Below are 12,863 nucleotides of genomic sequence, written 5' to 3'. Positions count from 1 at the left end.
TGCACACGGGGACTCTGAGCATCCGGAGAAGGCAATTCCTTGTAGCTATCAAGAATTACTCACTCAATAAGGGAATGAATTAAAATTTGCATAGACAACTAAGAAATGCAAAACCTCAGCGAAGGTGCTGTGAAGGGAATGTGTGAAGCTCTTATTCACAAGGACGTTTTCGAGCCTGGAGTGGTTTTTGGGAGATATTCTGTTGAGTGAGATTATCTTCAGTGCAATTTATGATGATGCCGACCGAAGGAGATAGATAATCTGATACCAAGAAACTAAAACAGCTTAAGTCATTTTCTGTGCTGAGTTCAATTCTTGCGTTCCTCTTTCTGCTCATGCTAGATTGTTCATACAACGTACTTTCATGTTTTTTTTTTTCTCCCCAATCTATGAACTTATTTATTCTGGAAGTTGAGCCTTAGGACTGACAATTGACTGTTTTCCAAACGATCAGTTCAAATGTCTCTTCCTATTGAGGAACGAGCAGCACTTAAAAAAGAACGAAAGCAGAAGATCCCTGGTTTAACTGATCCCCAGAGCAGAAGAAATGAGAATAGAAGGGGTCACAGCGCTGGGCTGTGTAAGGAAACACCAGCCCTGCCCAGAGATATCGGCAGGGAGAAGGTGCTCAGCGAGAGAGACCCGCTGGGGAAAGCGGGCTGAGCAGAACGAAGGGGCAGCAGGAGTGTTCGATGATAACCCAGCTCCTTGGGATTCCCGGTCTACCAGTGTGGGAAAGTGTCCTTGAATTTCCAGGATGTGTTCGCAGCTGGCAGTAAGGAGGAGACGGCACAGATCAAAACCCAGGGAATGAAATAAGCAGAGAAAAAAAGAAGAGGCAGCGGTTGTCCGGGGCGGGGAAGCACCCTAGCAGGGAGCTGTGTGTATAACAAGAGTTTGGAGCTGCTCTGAACACAGATCGATTCCAGGATCGACTGGATTCCCACTGTGTCCTGGCACCGACACCATCCCTGCAACCTCCCTGAGCTGGACGCTGTCTGACTGCTCAGGGACAGGGATGCGCTCAGGGTCAGGCTGGAAAAAGTCTTGTTATGCTGGATTTCACTACTTGTGATTATTTTGCTTGGGACTCACTTCCCAGGAAATTTTAGGCTTTTTCTTTACCTTATCCATAATTAATGTACTATAACCTGTGCTTGGAAAGACTAACAAGAAGGGAGCAATGAAACTCCTGCTCTCTGAAGTGGATGAATATTAAAAAAAAACCAAAAAAACCAAACAACCACCAAGTAAAATTCTCCCACATAAAGTTTCGGTGCGAATATATTTATCTTTGGTGTTGAAAACTATTTGGGGTGCTTTACCCCTTCAGTAGAACAAAGTCCAGTGCCCACAGCATGGTGTCGTCCTGGTGTGTGCACACAGAGAAGTCCCACGGGCCAAAGGATGGCCACCAGCAAGGCAGCCTGGAGCAAATCCGACCGGTCATCCTGGGGAAGTGAACCCTGGCCGCAGCCGCGCCGGTGGCTACAATGACATCCCGCTTCGCTTCTTGGAGTCCTTCCGTGCAATGGGACTGAAGGACAAGATCTCCTTGTAAATGTGCTCTTGAAAAACAGAACAAAATAACCGTGAATATGTGATTTGAGAGGATAGAAATGGGAGTTTGGATGTTATATGTGCAGAGAGAAGGTATTCAGGGCAGAGGATGTGGCAAGTACCAGCTGGAAAAGACAGACAAAGCAGAGAGGCAAAAAAAAGTCTGCCTGAAGAGCTGGAGGGGTCTTTGCTGAATGCATAAAAGCAAGAGCAAGGGGAGGGAGACGCGCACTGTCGTCGGGGCACCGGCAGGCCATCGCAGCCTGTGCACAGGGAGCAGAGAGAGGCAGGAAAGTCCCGTGCTAGGCAGGAATTTCAAGGAAAATAAGCTGCTTACTTCTCCACTGATCTATCGAAAGCTTTTCGTGTTCCAGAGAATCATCGTAGGACTGTTCTGCTTCTGTCTCCTCCTCGACGTCTCGGAACTGGTCGAAATAGGGGTGAGCCAACGCCTGGGTGGCTGTAAGGCGCTTTTCCACATCCAGCTGCAACATCTTGTCCAGCAGGTCCACTGCTGCGGGAGAAGAGAGGAACACGGGTGAGCAAGGTGCGATGGAGAACACGCATCCTGGGCATGAGCCCTGCAAGCCATGGGACTCGTGTTTCCAGTACTACAGCTCCAGACCTGAAAATGAAAGAAATTCCACAACCTGGCCGAGAAAGCACGGAGCTCTCATCAGCAGGGATGCAAAAATCAGCCCAACAGCAGCCTCAGGGAACTCTTAGTAACAGAAGTGGAGGTGGAAATTGTGCAAAAATAGCAAATTAGTCTAGAATAAGCCTTGCTGCACAGATGGGGCTGCAAGAATATCAACAGTGAGCCAGTAACTCAAAGATATTTTTCAGTTTTAATCATTTGCTTTCACTCTGACCTCTGCAACTCAAAGTAGTCTCAACGTGAGTAATCTATATAGAAATCTATACATCCCTGGTAAACAGGAAGGCAGGAAACTCAGATACCAACTAGTCTGTCAGCCCTGTTCCCCCTTGGTTTTAACAGCTTAATGCTTTCTTCCTCGCAGCTCTTAGAAGCGTTTTGCTCACTCTCACCTCTAATCAACTTGGGAAAAGAGCTCCTTCTAAGAGATCACTTTTTACCCTAAAAATTGCACATTTCAGCTGCCTGTGAAGTATCGATAGATGCAGCTGCGGAACAAACAGTTACGATCCAAGATGTACTCTAAAAAAAGTAAAAATAAAATTACTGAAGTGGACCGCGGGGGGCTCTCAACACTTTATCAAAACATGTGATGCCTTAGATGTGAGGCTGGGAAATAATAATGAAAAAAAGACGAGCTGGTCTGTTTATCTAAATGCTACTGATCATAATATCACCTGTTTGGCTACAAGCAACAGGCTCTGGAAGCCAATATCAGCCGAAATTCATCCCGACTCTCATATCAAGTGGAGCTGATACGTGCAACTGTCCTCATCCCATAATTTGCATCCCACGACCTGGATATCCCGTTATATCCAGCACCCGCTCTCTTCTGGCTTGTCGATACTACAGTCAGAAGTTTCTCTCTTCCTTGAATATTGTATGTTACAGGCTGTGCAATTTTAAAATTAAATAAAAATTACAAAAATCAAGTAACTGGCCAAGAACAGCAGAACATTGCCATTCTAATGCCAAAAAAATAATAATTTTGCTTTGGATTCATATATATTTGCCCTGGGAAGGGGCAGGGCACAACCTGCAAGGGAAGAAGGGGCAAGAAGTTGTGAGAAAGAGGAGAAAGAAAATCACACCTGTGGCGGTCAGCCTTCCTCCTTTCCAGCTGTGAGAACTCAGGAGAAATGCTGGAGATGACTTACCCTGAGGATTGGCTTTGGGGAAAAGCACCGACAGATCCTTCTTGGGGATTTTAGGAAGGGACTTGATATAACTCTTTGCCTGAAAGAGAAGGGAAAGGGCAGACATCTACTGCACGTGGACAAGTGCCAGGGGGCTGGGGAACAGAGCTCTTGGGTCTCACAGCTCAGATGAGCAGAGGCAAGCAAACAGCAAATCATCCCCAACGTCACATTTCAGTGACCAGTTTGCATATTTTTATCAATGGAGATATGGAAATATTCCTGCTTTAAAGGCCAAACCAGAGAACAGAGGAGGTTGCTGGATTGCTGGGGTATCAGCCACCTCACCCCTTCCCAACGCAACGCCAAATCCATCAGATGTGCCACCAGCAAAGAGCAACATCTTCCTTGCTAAGGGGAAAAGACCGCTGCTGCTCCTCTCCTCTGCTGCTGTAGAAGCAAGACCTCTCCCATCTCAAAGCCACGGCCAAGTTAACCTCTCCGCACGAGACCCGAATCTGCAGGGAACCTCCTTACCGCTTTGTCCTCCAGCTTCTCCACGAAGTCTTCTCCTGGATGCCCCGTTACTTTCAGGATCTGAGTCAGCTGGTCCAGGTCTGGCAGGCTGCGTTAAAGACCACCCAGCTGGGAGCGAGTCCCGGACATCCCCCAGCCCACGGGCTGGGCTGTGACACAAACCCAACGGAGCTGCACAAGCTCATTAGACTGGCAAAAAAATGTTCTCCTCCCAAGACGCCGTTCTCATCAACGGATCATTTTGCTGACACAGCTCTGCCAGGGCATGTGCCCTGGGGTTTGGGGACGGAGCTGTGGCCGTGCAAGGTTAGACTGCTGACGCCAAACGCATGCGGCCAGCACAGAGGGGTATTTCTAAGGGTGGCTTGGCCCCCTCCTGTCTTATTCTTCATTTTCCTCACCAAAAAACCCACACTGGTCCTGTGATTACCTCCTGCTAAACCAGACCAACACCTGTTTCTCTCAGTAGCTCATTTCATAAAAGCCCTTTTACGCACGCCAAGAATTATTACCCCCTCCAGGGAAAAGGTTCAGCTTGAAAGGATACAATCTTTTCCTTTAAACAACGTTTTCCCAGTCAGCATTTCTGCCATGATGCAGCCAATAGACCAGATATCCACTGTTCAGAGAGAAAAAGGAAGGAAAAAAAAAATTTTAAAAGGCAGTAGTTTTTTAGGAAGCAATGATTGCTGGGGCTGTCATCTGCTTTTTCAGTCTGCAGCAGGCACAGATTTAAAGTTCACTCCTTTTTTCCACCCTCCTCTGTTCTTTCTATGCTGCTAAAACCTCAGCTTTCATCATTTCCCGCAGACACAAGCTTTGGGAGTCGTGCAGCAGCTTTGGGACTTGCTCTGCTCCAGGGAACGCTGATGATAAAGAAGAAAAACATCTGGAGGATGACATGAGATCTGAGCCAGGCGTGACAGCGGGATCCCCGGGGTTGTCACCGGACAGTCACGCTGCTGAAGGAGCCCAGCTCACCTGTCTGGTTGTAATGCATCCAGTTCAGAATGACTTCGGGGGCTCTGTACCAGCGCGTAACCACGTAGCCCGTCATTTCAGCATCGGCGTGTCTGGCCAAGCCAAAGTCCAAGATCTGCAGTTCACCAAAGGAAGAGGGTGAAGGAAGGGCAAGAAAAGAAAAATAATCCTACAGGCAAGTGAGAATCTACTCCTAAGAGGAAATGAAGCAGATCCAATCAGATAGTAACAAAGGTCCAGCTACCCCACAGCTGCCCATGGGACGGCTCAAAGAAGCAACAGGTTCGTCTTAATTCCACTGTAAATCACAAGCTGGCTGAAAAACCAGTTGTTGCGTGAAGACCCGACAAAGGATTGGTGCTGGGTGCTACCTGGAAGGTCACTTCCTTTCTTGAAGCTGAAATTTCAACTCTGTGAGTTTTATTTAATTGAGTTCATCTATAACCTGATGGCAAAGGTGTGCTCCCAGGCGATCGTGACTCACTCTTTGCTATAAAAACACCCTGCAGGTGACAGGGGTGGCCTCCCTGGACATTACCCAACCTTTAGAAGCAACAGAGCCGTTCCCTGTAACACCCATTCCAGAAAACGCTCGCTAGACCATCGCACCTGCGAGCTACGAGCAAACCCTTCCGAGCAGAATGGAAAATAACTGGAATCCCAGCCATCATGTCAACGAGAACCAAGGGGAAACTGGGGTCAAATCCAGTTATCCTGCAGGGATCGTTCACCGAACACAAGCATTGCTCAGCAGGATTGAATTTGTTTAGGAAGTCGTTGGGAACTGCCGTGCCGCAGGAATTACGGCAACAGGATGTTCATTCCAAGTCTTGGCCCCTGACTCAGCAAGTTACATCAGCAGGTGAGTATTTCCCACCGCCTGCAACTGCCACGTAACGAAACGCCTCGAATCGAGCCTCAGAGGGCAAGAGGGAACATGACAGTGCCTGAATGCCGGTATTCCTCCTGGCAGAGCAGTTCTGCCACGATCCCATATGCCACACGCTACACAGTGGGGCTTTTCCACCTACCTTGAGCTGACAGTCCTCGTTCACAGCCAGGTTGCCTGGCTTCAGGTCCTACAACAGACAAGAGCAGAATAATGAGGATGTTTTGATTTGCAACACGTCAACAGGAGCCTCAGCCAAACCCCTGCTTGCCTTCAATAGGCTCCCGTAACATCCCGAGTCCTGTACTGATACAGCAAAGAAACCATCCCTGCTATACTGTACAGCTTCAGGTTACTATTTTATTTTTTCTGAAACCATTTTATTTCAAAAAGCATCATGAAATGCTTCACAGCTCGTCAGAAAATATCAAATGCTGCACAAATGAGCAAATCCAAACATACAGAGGGTGTAGGAGGGAAAAGAGGGAGGATGCCAGAGAGACCTTAGAGCAGACGAAGCTATTAGTGACGTTTAGGAATTAATTAACTTTACGACCAAGCTGCGTTTCTCCTAAACAAACAGAGTAACGGTGCATGGGAACTTACCCTGTGGATGATGCCGGCGGAGTGAATATACTGCAATAAAAAGAGGAGGCACAGCGTGAGCATCGGCAGACGAGACTTTCTACAAACTTGCTGCGAACACAGCTCTGGACCTGCTGCAGGTCCCCGGCCCCCAGGGCAGCAGCTTGAAAAGAAATCTCCGCACTGGATTTCTGACAGTATTTGCAGTTCTGTTGCCGCTCCAAGGAAAAGGCATGGAGCAGAAGAGGAGGGATGGAGGAACCGCTCCTTAGAGCAAGGGCACGGGTAGCTTCTAACTATCGAACAAAGGCATCGGGGTGACAGGTGGGAAAGTGGGCAGCAGGTGACATGAAAACTTTGTTGGTTTGGGCATTGAACCATATGAAAAAAATCTCCTCATCAAAACACAAAATTGGAAATCAGATTCAAGCTGCCAGAACCGACACCATGGCTTTTATCACACCAGTACAGCCTCTGTGTGTGCTTCCCCCAGTATTTAACCCCCAGGTAACAGTGGTCTGGGGAAGGGTGTCCAGGTGAACTCAGTAACGCCTGTAAGCGCTGCTCCGACTCCCGGGGAGGGATGTCACGCAGCGGTACCACATTGTCTCTACACCCCAGGGTTTGCAGCAGTTGCTTTCTGCTCTCTCCCAGCCCGTTACAACCACATACTCCTTCCTTATTCAACCGAACAGAAAATCACTCCCTCTGCCTTCTCCCCTGAGAGCCTCCGTTAGGAATTCAGCAGAAGCTCCTGTTGCTACCAGCCTCTTCCTTTCTACGCAGAGTTTTTTTCTAAAGGTTTTGGCAAGTCAGTGACAGAACTGCTGTCATGGAAAAACCGTCGCAAGGTCTACGCCTGCTGATTGCTTCCATACCTGCTGGACCGATGTGAACGAGCAGTCATTTTATTGATGTGTGCTGGAACAAGAGTCGCTCAACAGCAAAGGTCTGTTCTCAGGGAATGCCGTAAACCCCCAAATCTTCCAACACAGCGTTGGAAGGGGCTTTAGTTACGGTCAACCCCAAGGTGATGTGTAGAGGAGACACAGGGAGTCACTAAACTCCTCCAGACCCACCTACCTTCAGCCCTTTCAGCATTTGGTAGACCAGGTACTGGATCTTTTCATCACTGAATTCATGTCCCATGATCTTTTGTAAATCTGTCCGCATGTATGGCATCACCAGGTAGCTAAAAGGCAGTAAGACAAGGCCCTGAGTCTAGAAGAAAAACATAGGGAACCAGGCTAGCCTTGTATTCTATTTGTCTATGGGTGTTTTTTGGTTTGGTTGGCTTTTTTCTTTTTTTTTTTTTTTTTTTTTTTTTTTGGTTGTGTAACTTATTGTAACTAAGACAAATTATTGTGACAGCGCAGCCTGCACTGATGCTCGGATTGGGACGTCCTCTGAAAACTGCCCTTTCCCTTCCCCTCATATTGGATATCTGACTTCAAGAACAACAATCTTGCAAACTTTAATGATCCTGAATTAGTTTACCTGAGACCTCAAGTGATGCTGAGTTCCGGACAGCCTCATACCATCTGGGAGCTGAAACATCCTGCGCAGCTCTGCCGACTCTTGCAAAACTGCTGTGCTGGCTCTCAAATTTATCTTTGTCACGTTCTCCAGCCCTGCCTCGGAAGACATCATCTAGCTTCCGTCAGTCTTTGGCCTGCCTGCCGAGACTGCTAATGAGTTGGTGGTTTTCCAGCAGGAGCTGCTCTGAGAGCCTTCAAATGCTTTTCCTGCAGGCTGCTAAATACCCCTCCGCCGGCCAAAAACCCAAACCCAGGCGCACGCTGCTCGTGCCCAAGGATGGGGAAGGGAAAATGACTTTTCCAAGCTGACCATCAACACTGAGGGAAATGCCAAAAAAATTCCCACAGTCAGAATCTAGATGAAAAGAAAGCCAGCTCTTTAAAATTCTCAGTTTAATTAGCCCAGGGCCTGATGAACAATGTTCAAGGGGGGTTGGAACTTGATCTTTAAGGCCCTTTCCAACCCAGACCATTCTATGATTCCTCCTGTTCCGAGCGCAGCCTCTTGGCTCGGCAGCCACACGCACAGCACCTTAGTGTGGATCACGCTACACGCAACACGCCGTGGAGCGGAATGCCTCTCGGTACGTATGTTGGTCTATATATCCTGCATTCTCCCAGCTGTGAGCACGGTGTGGGATCTGTTTATGTATTCGGGGTGTTTTAGCCACGGGAACTGACTTGTGCTTTTGCTTGTCCTCGTTATTTGGGGATGTCTGGCTTTAGTCTGGCCCTTTTTCAACTCAGGCTGTTGGACGGCCCCTCAGCCTGATCTGTGACCCTGCTGCTAAGTCCCCAGTGTCTCGAACAAGGGCTGAGTCTAGACTCAAAACTTACAAAAGTTAACTCCAAACTTACAAGTCCTGGAATCCCTGGTAGGAGGGGGCAGAGGTGAAGACATCAAGCAGCCCAATGACCTGATGGAGAAGAGAGGACCACAGTTAAACCTGGCTTAAAGCATTTGCTGTGCACGTGGAACTCGGGCAGCAGCTCTGCATCGGCACACGCACGTGGGTGAGCAGTGGGAACTCCATCGGAGGAATGTGAGGACTCCTCACTATGCTGCGCAGCTGCTTTTCCTCTTACTAATGCACGGGAGCACCCATGACACATCGGGTCCAGTCTGGTGCCAGCTGGGTGCAGTTAAACCCCGAGACTGCCCGCACGTGCCAAATGTTGGCACCTCTCAGTTAAAAGAAAGGTGATGCTGCCAGAAAGGACTTGCTCCCAGGCAGCAAGAAAATTCCCCTTGTTTCATCAGGAAGGGAGAAAAATGAAGACTTACATTCTCGTGTTGCATTTGCTTCAACAGCATGAGCTCTCGGTACGCTCTCTTGGCAAAGATCTCCGACTGGAACGGGCGGCAGAGCTTCTTGATGGCCACCTTCTCTCCCGTCTTCTTGTCTATGGCTGAACTGTGGCGGACAAATAAAAAACAGTTGTGACATCGGCAGTGAGTTTTAACAAATTTTGCAATACCAAGGGTCCTCTCCTAGAGAAGAGCTAATTCAGAGAAGACCAGCAAAGCAAGGTCCTTTGATCCTTCCCAGGGAACTCTGCACACCCACACCCAGGTAACCCCGGGATGGCTTTGGGCAGCAGAGCACAGCCCGTGCTCTTTGGAGGACGAGGTGTGACACCAAGCAAAGTATTAATGGTTCAGTTTTATTCCCCTTAACCTGCAGAAACCGAGCTGGAGCTAACAGAGCCAAGAGAAGAGGGAAACACAAATGGTTAAAGGTCAGGGTTAGTTCTGACTCTGCCTTCTCCTTCCCTAACACAGGGAGATAAGGGAATAGAGCGATTGCTGCTTTGCCAGCTGCTCGGAGGTTGTCGGCTTTTCAGGTCCGCCAGCTGCCTGGGCTGTATTCTGGAGCAAAGGCAGGGGACGTCACGCCCTGAAAACACAGGCTGCTGGAATTCATTCTCCTGCGTTGGGGATCTTTGATGCTGTATGCATGCTTCTGTGCAGAAGCAGGTCTGGCGGAAAATGAGAGTCATTTATAAAGCTAACGAAGAGGCGGTACGGCAGCCGTCGCTGGAGACGGGACGTGTTGTTCCCTCTGGTCACATTTGCTGTTTGTGGCTGGACGGGGTGATCCCATACCACTTTCTCTGCTTTTGGAGGCTCTTTGATCAGGTCCCAGGTTTTAGTATATAAAAGGGGAAGAAGGTCCTCAGGAAGAGGCAGCTTTGGGATTCTGGGTGGTGATTTCCAGGGGGATCTCAGTGTACCCCGTTACACATCAGTGCCTCAGCCCGTCCTTGACCCCTCCAAGAGGCAAACGGACGTGGCTTTCCCTGCCAAATCTTGCTGTGGGTTTCCAAAGCAGTTCCCATCCTTTATAAATCCTTATCTCCCGGGGAAACAGAATCGACGCATTCAGTCCCACGGCTTTCAGCAGCACAGCATCACCGAGCCCACGCAAATGCTGGCATCGGCACTCTGCACGCGTCCTGCAGCCTCGGACGGACCCTGTTCTCCTCCTTCCTTCTCCGACGGGACGCCTGACTCACCCCCGCCGGTCCCTGACTGCTGCATCCAGCCGCCGCTCAAGGCTCTCAGAGGACCCGAGACAGGGAGGGACAGGTACCATAAAGCTGTAAAGCCCAGGACACGTTACCGTGACCTCCACGGCCGTTACAATAAACAGGGAAACGCCATCTACAGTAATGCAATCAAATGGGAAATCCCCTGGGTTTAGGGAGTAGGAGAGGTGGGAATATTCTGCTCTGCGCTGCTTTCCCTTTGGTTCAGTGCTGAGGAGGGATTATCAGCTCCTTGCTGCAAATCTTGTAAGTTTCTTGCACGGCTTTCTCCAATTGTCAGCCACAAGCCATCAGTGTGTCCTCTGGCAGTCTGGGCTACCAACAGCTCCCATCGGGCAATGTCCCTGCTCTGGGCTGCTCAGGTCCCTCCCAGTTGCTCCAAGTTGTGCGTGACGAGAGCAGAGACATCCTCTGGGAGCTTCGGTATGACGGCGACTTGGTCAACGCGTTCAGCTGGGAAAAGTGAAGGAAGTGCTGGAACAGCTCCAGAGGCAGCTTCAGCGCTAAAGATGGCGTGGGGTGTCTTAGGAGGATGGGGAAGAGCCATCTCGGTTTCAGGACTTCAGCAGGTGTCAGAAGAGGGGACAGCAGAGCGTGATACTTTTGGAGGAGCCAGAAAAGTAAGAGGAAGGGACTCAAACCACACAGTCAAACAGCTTCTGCAGAATTCAAGGCACAGTTCCTAATCGGAGGGTGCGTGTTTCTACCTGCCTTCCCAGCCGCTGGCCAGTGCACGGATCGACCCCACCATCAGCATGGGACAGTTGGGGTGATGGAGCTTCAGCCTGCCCAGCACGGCCAGCCCCACTCCCACCCTCACCGTAAGGCACGGCTGGGAGTTAATTCAGCTGCCGCAGAGCCCACCACCTTCCTCCCAGCACAGGTTTAATGAACGGCTGAAGTTTGGGGTGACAGGGGTCAGCAGAGCTGGGTCCCTGCCTCAGCTGGCAGAGGTCAGCAAGACCAGCGTTGGAGGGGTCGAAGACTCTTATTCCACAGCTGGAAGCCAAATCATGACAGATTTGGGCAGAATTACTGAGGGAAGGAACACATCTTCGCTGGTTTTCCTGAGTTAGTTTCCCAAGGAGGTGTAAAAGCAGCTCTGAAGGCTGCTGCCATGGGAGGGCTTCCCAGCAGAGGACAGCAAATCCCAACTCCACCTGCTTCCACCTCTGCAAGAATCCACACCAAACCCTCTCTGCTGGGCACTGACCCTGGGACACCACCACCCCCCGACCCTGGGGCTGTTTAACACCCATCCCTCCCTCCCAGAGACCTCCAGAGCAGCCGAGACGTTCACAGGGATCAGCAAAAGATTTGCCTTATTGTTTTTTTCTGGTGGGGAAGGAAACTTTGCAAGGATTTCCCTCTTCCCTTTTTCTGTCCTGTCTTTTTTTTCTTTTAGTCTTCTTGCCTAAAACCCAGAAAACACCGTACAGATATAAAAAATGTCAAGTTTAGCCTTGCCTGATTTTGCAGGACTCATGTAAGCATCTCAAAACCTGAAATGCACCTGGACAGAAAGCAGGGAGAGGGAACACGGGGTGCCTCTTTGTAAATGGGCAGCCAGGGGACAAGGACAGGACCTGGATGTCAGCCCCAGGGTTTCAGGATCCGTGCTGTGACAGCCGGCAGAGGGACTTTGCCCAACACCTACAAAAGAGGACACACCTTTTTTTTTTTTTTTTTTAGCTCAGCCTGTTATGAAACAAGGGCTCCGTTCAGAGCCTATCAATGGGCTGCTTCATATTGAACCTTTCCAAGAGTAGCCCGTCTCCTCCAGCTGGCCAATGTAAACCAAAGGAGATCTGGCTGCTGCTTCCCCTCGCTGCAGGCTCCTCTGCCCAACCCGCTGATTAACAGCCGCTCCTGCTGCTCGCTCCTGGGTCGAGGATTACCAGCCAGGAAGGCAGTCCCAATCTGCTACCGATCTCGGGTTACAATCATTTCTGTCTATTTGACCATTTCAAGCTGGAAGCAGCGTCAAGGCGGGTGTCGCGTTGTCCAGCTCCTCTCCCCAGCCCAGCATCAGCTGCAGGGGACACGCTGCAGCCACTCCTGTCCCCGGAGATTTAGTGCTTTCTTCCAGCACCCAACTCTGTTATAATTGATAAACTGCTCTCAGACACCCAGGTATTCCCCCCTCTTTGCTGCCAGACAGAAATCCTCCCTTAACGCAAGACCAAGGCAGCTCGAAAGCTTCCTGACCCCCAACATCAAGGTGACACCCCAGGGTGCCCCCCTGCACCTGGCAGCCCCGCATACCTGCTCCTCGAGCCCAAGGACGCCCACCAAGACCAGCTCAGGTGGGAAACGCTCCCCTCCGAGCCCCCCCGGGGCGACCGCAGGAGGAAGCATCTCGGTTTCTTCAAGCCTCCAACCCGCTGGCCACACGGGAGCGGGAGGCAAACCGCCTTCATCACGCATGC

General features: G+C 50.1%; 1 protein-coding gene across 1 annotated transcript in view; it reads right to left on the bottom strand.

Moving 5' to 3' along the window:
- Nucleotides 1-1,268: 1,268 nt before the first annotated feature.
- Nucleotides 1,269-12,863, bottom strand: part of LOC104463385 (mitogen-activated protein kinase 13-like) — an 11,838-nt gene continuing 243 nt past the window's right edge. The window contains exons 2-13 of the mRNA XM_010075695.1: nt 12,733-12,735; nt 9,170-9,299; nt 8,743-8,801; nt 7,430-7,538; nt 6,368-6,397; nt 5,904-5,951; nt 4,873-4,987; nt 4,439-4,510; nt 3,892-3,971; nt 3,376-3,454; nt 1,898-2,074; nt 1,269-1,568 (exon numbers count right to left, since the gene is read on the bottom strand). Of these exons, the coding sequence (XP_010073997.1) occupies nt 1,489-1,568; nt 1,898-2,074; nt 3,376-3,454; nt 3,892-3,971; nt 4,439-4,510; nt 4,873-4,987; nt 5,904-5,951; nt 6,368-6,397; nt 7,430-7,538; nt 8,743-8,801; nt 9,170-9,299; nt 12,733-12,735 (982 nt within the window). The 3' untranslated portion in view covers nt 1,269-1,488. The remainder of the gene's footprint in view (nt 1,569-1,897; nt 2,075-3,375; nt 3,455-3,891; nt 3,972-4,438; nt 4,511-4,872; nt 4,988-5,903; nt 5,952-6,367; nt 6,398-7,429; nt 7,539-8,742; nt 8,802-9,169; nt 9,300-12,732; nt 12,736-12,863) is intronic.

The sequence above is a fragment of the Pterocles gutturalis genome, unplaced genomic scaffold, assembly GCF_000699245.1.
Source record: "Pterocles gutturalis isolate BGI_N339 unplaced genomic scaffold, ASM69924v1 scaffold44062, whole genome shotgun sequence".
In the NCBI taxonomy this organism is placed as follows: domain Eukaryota; kingdom Metazoa; phylum Chordata; class Aves; order Pterocliformes; family Pteroclidae; genus Pterocles; species Pterocles gutturalis.
The sequence above is the reverse complement of the archived record's forward strand: the minus strand, read 5'-3'. Positions and strand labels throughout refer to the sequence as shown.